General features: G+C 70.5%; 1 protein-coding gene and 2 non-coding genes across 3 annotated transcripts in view; all 3 read right to left on the bottom strand.

The window, feature by feature from the left end:
* Positions 1–7,145, bottom strand: part of TRPM2 (transient receptor potential cation channel subfamily M member 2) — a 37,693-nt gene continuing 30,548 nt past the window's right edge. The window contains 11 exon segments of the mRNA XM_015597627.1: positions 1–161; positions 750–866; positions 1,332–1,433; positions 2,183–2,288; positions 2,789–2,875; positions 3,712–3,813; positions 4,094–4,170; positions 4,810–4,967; positions 5,584–5,671; positions 6,127–6,214; positions 6,995–7,127. Of these exon segments, the coding sequence (XP_015453113.1) occupies positions 36–161; positions 750–866; positions 1,332–1,433; positions 2,183–2,288; positions 2,789–2,875; positions 3,712–3,813; positions 4,094–4,170; positions 4,810–4,967; positions 5,584–5,671; positions 6,127–6,214; positions 6,995–7,127 (1,184 nt within the window). The 3' untranslated portion in view covers positions 1–35.
* Positions 1,394–1,444, bottom strand: LOC112471663. The gene has a single exon (XR_003043367.1). It is a non-coding gene; the product is annotated as a Z6 small nucleolar RNA (small nucleolar RNA).
* On the bottom strand, positions 2,176–2,229 carry LOC112471662. The gene has a single exon (XR_003043366.1). It is a non-coding gene; the product is annotated as a Z6 small nucleolar RNA (small nucleolar RNA).

Below are 7,145 nucleotides of genomic sequence, written 5' to 3'. Positions count from 1 at the left end.
CTGCCCTGGCGGAGGGCCCGGCCTGAGCCCACGGGTCAGTAGTAAGCTCCAAACAGAGTGGCCACCTTCTGGAGGACGGCCTTGTGGCTGGCATACAGCGGGATGCGCTTGTCCACCACCTGCCATCGAATGGACATCCCCGGGTCGTGGGCGAGCAGGTGCTGCAAGGACACAGGACGTCTGACCCTCTGAGCCGCCCGCCGCCACCCAGACTCCCGGGACCTGGCCGGGCCCCGGTCTCCAGGCTGCGGGCTGCGGGCTGGCCTGGCTTTGTCCTTCTGTCACTGGGAGCAAGAATGCCCGCTCAGGCCCGATTCTGCAAGTGCCCGCCAAGCCCCGCAAGCCTCGAACGAGGACAGGGCCGGCATCATTCCGGGGCGTCCCGCCCTGCGAAGGACGCCCAGCTCTGTTCCCTGGGCCTCCTGGTCTCAGCTCCGGATTAGGGACATTTAGGACTGAGCCAAACGCAGGAGACGGTATCCTGTACATGAACCAACCTCCCCACTGCGAGCCTGGAAGCCTAGGAGGACCCTGTCCCAAGGTCCCCATCCAGCCCTGACCCCGCTCCGGCCACCTGCTGGTGGCCTCTGGCCTCTCCTGGAGCCCCATTGGTACCCTCTGGACATAAGTCTCACCCCTGCGGCCCCTGCTCTGCGGTCCTGGCCGCTCTGGCCCGGCCCAGGAGCCCGTGAGACCCCTCCCACGGCCCCAAGGCCCCCTCCCCAGAGCCTGCGACCCGAGCCCCATACTATGTTCAGCTTCTTCAGCTCCGCGTCGCTCTGGTCTGGGAAGTGGACGCTGACGGCCACCGTCTCGATCCAGGCGTTATCCGTGTTCCGAGGGTCGTCCATATAGCCCGTGTACACCTGGGGGCAGCACAGGGCAGGCCGTGGGCCCTGCTGGCTCCCTCCACAAGGAGGGGCCTCCTTGTCCCCACACTGCGTCCTGCCCTGGGACACTCGGAGCACAGCTGTCCACGGCGCCCTAACCCCTGTCCGACTGCCTCCTGGCCCACGCAGCTGCTCCCGACGCGGCCCTCAGCCTCGACTGGCACCGCACAGGGCCCAGCTGTGCTCTGGGCAGGCGTGACAGCGGGCAGCTTGGAGGGGACACCAGGCCTGGCCCAGGGCAGCAGAGTCCCAGGCCACAGCCCTCGCTTTAGAGAGGAGACAACAGGACGGAGGAGGCAACAGGCCGCGAGCACAGCCCCCTCCTGGGCCTGCCCGTCCTCCAGGGGCCGCAGGGCGTGGTCGAGGGCGGGGACAGGCTCCCGTCGCACCCTGCCCTTCCCGCGGCTCCGAGGGGCTCGGGATGCGGAGGGGCCCCCCTACCTCCTTGCCCCGCGCCAGCAGGCTCTCGAAGGCCGGCCAGAACTCTCTCCGGAGGACCTGCTTCAGCTTCCGGGGCAGCGTCTCCCCTGGGTCCCGGGAGCCCTGGGCAGAGCGGGGGGCGGAGGCGGGTCGGTGAGGCCAGTGGGGGCCCCGCCTCCCTGGCCACTGGCGCAGCAGGGACCGCCGGCCAGACCCCTGGAGCCGCAGGCGGACGAGCGTCTGGCGGCCCGCTGTCTCGGCCCGAGTGACGTTGTCCAGAGCCCACTGGCCACGTCAGCGGCTCCGCAGCAGGGGTGTGAGGCCGAAGCACAGCCGTGGGGAGCACATGCCAGGCCGGGATCCCGGCACCCCGGCCGCCAGCGGGAGGGCCTGCCTTTGCCGCTTGCACCCTCAGACCCCACCTCTCACCTCTGCACCCCAGCCGGGCTCCCGGCCACTCCCCAAGCCACGCGACCCGTGCCCGCACCCCCACCCATCTAGGGGACCCTGTTTGTCATCCAGTCCGTAGCACGTCCATTCCACTTCGGCCCTCGTGACGCCCTGCCCCCCACGAGCCACCGTGGCCGGGACCTGTGCAGGCTCAGCAGACGCCCCTCGGCGCCCGGTGCTCCGGGCTGTGGTCCCATGGCTGGGGGCACGGGGGTCTTGGCCGCAGGGGCCGGCACCACCGAGAGACCCGGGGTCCACGTAGGGGCCGAAGACCCACAGCGACACCGTCAAGACCCCGGCTCTGCTGCTGAGACGAGCCACAGAGTCCAGCACTGCCCTGGGCGGTGGCCGCAGGGGGTGTTCAGCCAGCGTGTGGACCAGATGCGGGACATGTGACCCGCGACCGCGGCTGGAGGGCTCACCCCCGGCAAGGCCCAGTTCTCCGAGCGGGGGCGCTTCACCACCAGCACTTCCAGAATTTTCTTTATGCTCTTCCTGCAGATGGCTCCGTCCTGGTTCCTCTTCCACCTGCGAAGGGACAGCCCGCACCCCCTCCAGGCCGGCCCGTCCCCGTGGGGACAGCCCACACCCCTCCAGGCCGGCCCGTCCCCGTGGGGACAGCCCGCACCCCCACGGGACCCCACTCCTGGCGGCTGGTGGGACAACGACTGGCCTTTGGGAGAATATTTTCTAGGGACCCAGCCGCTCTGCACCTGTGAGCCTGGGGTCGCTGTGGGATTGTGTATTTTGAGTTTGTCCTTGGCGGTGGGCCCTGGCCACTCTGTCCCTCCTCCCACGGGCTCTGAGTTCGGGGGGACACACAGGGAAGCAGGGGCAGCCTCTGTGGGGGGCTGGGCTCCCCTGGGCACGGAGGTCCTCGCTGTGTTTCGGGGTGCACACGGCCGCCCAGGCCCCACCGTGGCGCTGGCACCAAGTGTGACCTGTCCTCTGGGCTCTCGGCGCATGGGGAGGGGCCCAGAAGTGAGTCCCACATGGTGTGCACGGGTGACCGCCCCTGGCACACTCACCGAGTGACCACGGGCTGCAGCGTGTGGTTGGGTCCGAAGCAGCTAAGGGCCCCGCGCCCCCGCAGCCCCGTGCGGCCCATAGGGTTCCTGGGGGGGACAAGTCTGCTCAGCCTGCTGCCCACCACCGGGAGAGCCAGTCCTCGGGGGCTCCGAGGGGCACGGGGGGCTTCGCGTTACTGTGGGCTCAGTTGGAAAAGAAAGGGGTGCCCTTGGGAGCAAAAGCCTGGCCCGCTGCAGGCGCGTGATGTCCCCGAGATCGTGTGACTGACACATCGGGCCACGCAGCACGTGCGAGGGGACGAGGGGGCCGCAGGGGCCAGGGCCAGGCACCCAGAGGCGTCCGATGGCTGTGGCCACGGACAAGGCAGTGTCGTCAGCTGGACCCTGCTGGGGGGGCCGGAGCCTGGCACACAGACTGGTCCCTGCTCCCCATGCCCCGGGCACTAGCACAGACACCCCGGATTCCGCCGGGCTGGGCCGGCTCCTTGTTCCGTTTCTCCCCACCACGTCCTATCCAAAACGGCACGTCCTCACGGGGGTGGGCCCGGTGACTTCAGCACTAAAACGGGAGGAAAAGCCACCATCTCTGCCGCCCCCCAGTCCACGGTCTAGCCCGTCCTCTGCACCCGGGCACGTCCTCACACAGCCCCTTTCTGTTCCAGAACTTTCCAGAGAGGCCCCACTGCCTTCGCGCTCAGGCCCCTCACTCCGGCCTGCACCGTGAGGGTCCCCAGTCCCTCTGACCCTGATGGCCCCTGCCGACCCCTGTCCGCTCCCCGGGCTGGCAGAGCAGGCCTTCTCTGCCCGGAGCCCCGGGCTGGCACATAGCAGGGCTGCGCCGAGGGCCTGCTGCCCCGTTTGCCAGGAGAGGTCCCCCGGCACCAGAAGCAAAGCCCCGAGCCCGGGGGGAGAGGGCGACTCACAGGGGGAGCCCGTCCTGGACCGCGTAGCTGCCGTGGAAGCTGCGGCGGTCGGTGGGGCCGTCCACGGCGTTGTAGGTGATCCCGGACAGAGACTCCGGGGTGCTGGGCGGAGGGGGCGGTCAGGGCCCGATCAGAGCGTGGCGGTGACTGGACGGGCCCCGGCAGAGGGCGGGAGGAATCCTCGCTGGCTCGCAGGCGCTCCAGCCCCGTGCCGCCCTCCCAGGGGTCCCGGCCCTCGGGCAGGATGGACGCCCCGTCCAGGCGGGGAGCAGACCCTCGCCCTGACTGGGCTCCCAGCGGTGGCTCCGGAGGCCTGGCCGACGCCCCCCCGACCCCCGCCCTGGGCGCGAGGCAGGGCCGCAGGCCCGGGAGGCGCACTCACTCTCCTGTGGGGTCCACCGAAGCCTTGTCCTGCCTGTCCGCCGTGTAGAAGGGCGGGTCGTAGATGAGAAACTCTATCTGAACAGAACAGTGGCCCCCCCCTCAGAACGTCGCCCCAGGCGCCCCGACGCCCGAGGCCACCTCGTCGGCGGCTCTGAGCTGGGGCCGACCCAGGGACCCAGCCGGGGGGCTGGTGTCGGGACCAGTGGTCCTGGAATCTCCCCAGGGCAGACGAGGGGCTGGACTGGGCTCAGAGGTGAGAAAGATTTGGCTGACGGGGACCGGGCAGAGGGCCACGGAAGCAAAGGCCTGGAAGATTCCGGCAAAGCAGGAGACGGAGCCCGCGGGGCCGGGGCGGCTGCCGTTATCCATCCACGTCTCCCTCTCCCTGCCCCCGTCCCCCACGCTCCCACTCACAGGAGGGCGGTGGCCACGCACCGGGAACGGCGGGCTCTATGGCAGCTGGGGCGGCCGGAGGCTGTCCGCGTGGATCAAGGACCCACCAGGCGCTCTGGGCTCCAGCCCCAGCGACCCCCGCCCCCCGGCTGCGTGGCCTTGCATGCCTCGGCTGCCTCATCGGCCCACCCGTCCCCGTGAGGCCGCAGCGGGCTGCCCCGCCCCAGTGCCCGGCTGCACGAGAGGATTTGGGCAGGATGGCTCCCGCCCGGAGCGCTGGCCGTCCCCGGCTGGTGGGGACACGCCAGGACAGGCACTCACCTCCCAGGGCACCTTCTCGTTGGGGACGGGGAAGCGCGTGACGAGGGCGTTGGGGTAGAGCAGGTGCCGGGCGTTGACGTGGTGGCTGTCACCCCAGTCGTCCGCCTGCCGTCCGCCGCTCAGCGTGGGGTCCTGCCCCTCCGAGGCCTTCTGGGGTGCTAGGGACAGCCATGTGGGCCATGGCAAAGCCGGCGGGGCTCAGGCGGCAGCCCACAGGCCAGCGTGTCCTCTCTAGTCCTCCGCCCAGAACTCGGCGGCCCTCCACCCCTCAGCCCAGGTCCAACGGGGTCCCCCAGCACCGCAGCCAGATCTGGGCTTGGGCAGCGTCCCCCGGCCGACACCCGCCTCCCTGTGCAGCTACTGGCAGGGCGCTTGGGAGCTAGAGGGATGCGGGGCCCCCCGGAAGCTGGTCCAGTGGTGGGGGCATCGCTGCTGCTGTGCGGCCAGCAGCCCCAAGGCGGGGGGCTCCTCGTGCTGGCGCCCGGCTGGCTGCAAAGTCAGGAACCCAGACATGGCTCTGTCACCCGGTCCATGTGGCTCAGTCCCAGGGACCTCCTGTGTCTGTCCCCCTTTGCAGCGTGACACACAGGAGGAAGACGGGGGCCCGGGCCAGGCCTCCCCTTGGAAGTCCTTAGCTGGGTCGGGTCACAGGGGGAGGGGGCTGGCCGCCCTTGGCGCTCAGGGGGCGGCCTCCCTCCCGGCCCAGCAGGAGCCCAGACCGTACCTCTACTCCCCACAGACCCCAGAGTCAAGGGCGCACAGCCACCCACTCACCTAGGGTGGGGGCGCCCTCCTCCGAGCCAAGGCCACTGCCCCTCAGGGCCTCCACAACCCAGCTCAGTGCGCTGGCCATCTGAGCCACCTGCAAGGCACATCCCAGATGGGCCAGCACCTCCTCGACACAGCACGCCCGCCCCTCTGCCTGCCCCCTGCCCCAAGCAGCCACCCAACCCCAGGGCCCTGCCCGGAACGCCGGTGACAGCCAGGGGCCTTGGTGACCCCCATGGCCCTTCCCCAGGTTCCAGCAGAGTCCCGTGACAGTGGCCGGACAGGTGCGTGGAGGCCAGCGGAGGGGACCGGAGTTTGTCCCTCGGGGGACCCATGATGTGGCCCCTCGCGGCGCAGTGTGGGGGTGCTCAGCCGGGAAACTCTTGGTGTGAGGAAGGCGCGTCCCTCCACCGGGAACGGCCGTGTGTCCCCCGCACCCCACCCCGTCCTTCAGTTGTTTTCCCGGCGTGCTTGTTCTCAGAGCCACCACACCAGAGTGACCAGCCAGGCCCGGCAGCCCCACGCCCTGGGGACGCAGGCCCCACCCACCTGCACCTCCAGGGAGGCCAGCCTCTGCTCCACGGAGCCCGGCTGCTTCAGGCGGTCCATCTGCAGCACGTCCGCCATGCAGTCCACCCTGCAAGCGCGCACAGCTGAGCCCGCCGGCCAGCTGCGCGCCTGGACGGCCAGGGGCGTGGGCCCTGCCATCTTCCTCTGAATTTGCACGTGCTCATGATCCACGCTTCCGTGCAGAGAGAACCCCGCCTGGTGCCCACGGGGGGACCCCTTAGCCAGCGGAGGCCCCGGCAGGTGGCAGGTGCCAGTCTCCGAGGAGGGAGGGAGCCTGCGCTCATGGCTGCTTCCGGCCCCACGGCCTGCGGACACCCCCGTGCCAGGGGCGGGAGCTGCTGTGACTGCATGGCACCGTGTCACCTCCCTTCTCCCGGCCCACCCTGCGACCAAGACCAAAGCACCCCGCATTTGTGCCCGAGGCAGCCAGGCCCCTCTGGTGCCCGTCAGGCTGAGGGCTGGGGTGCAGAGGGGTACCCCCCAACCTTGTCCCTGAAAGGAGGCAGGGCGGGAGGGAGGGAGCCGCGGCGAGGCCATAGCCCTAACGCTCACTGTCCACCCGCCCGGCTCCCAGTTGGCCTCCTGCGGGCCCAGCTGCCCGTCCTCCAGCGCGCCGTCCACCCCGCCCCACGGCGCCTCTCGGGGCCAGCACAGGCGGCCTTCCCAGGACTCAGAGGGAAGGCCATGGGCCGGATGGAGGGCACGGCCCCATGCCGTGGAACGGCGGGGCTCTCCGGCCTGAGAGGACCAGTTGCTGGGCCGCCCCTGGGTGGGCCATGTCCGCACAGTGCCTTGGACCCGCCGGGGGCATAGTACCCGCCAGAGGGGGCCGCCCGGCCCCCGGCACCTGTCGCTGACGTGCTGGACCCTGTGCTCCAGCCTCTGCCGCTGCCGGCTCTGCAGGCTCTGCAGGTAGATCTCCTTCAGGTAGGTCTCCCAGGACAGGAGTGCCGCCTCCTCGCTCTTCTCCAGCTTGTTCTCTGCCCGGGGGGCGAAGG

The sequence above is a fragment of the Pteropus alecto genome, unplaced genomic scaffold (genome assembly GCF_000325575.1).
Source record: "Pteropus alecto unplaced genomic scaffold, ASM32557v1 scaffold339, whole genome shotgun sequence".
Classification (NCBI taxonomy): domain Eukaryota; kingdom Metazoa; phylum Chordata; class Mammalia; order Chiroptera; family Pteropodidae; genus Pteropus; species Pteropus alecto.
Note: the sequence above shows the minus strand (reverse complement) of the source record. Positions and strands in the feature narration are given on the sequence as shown.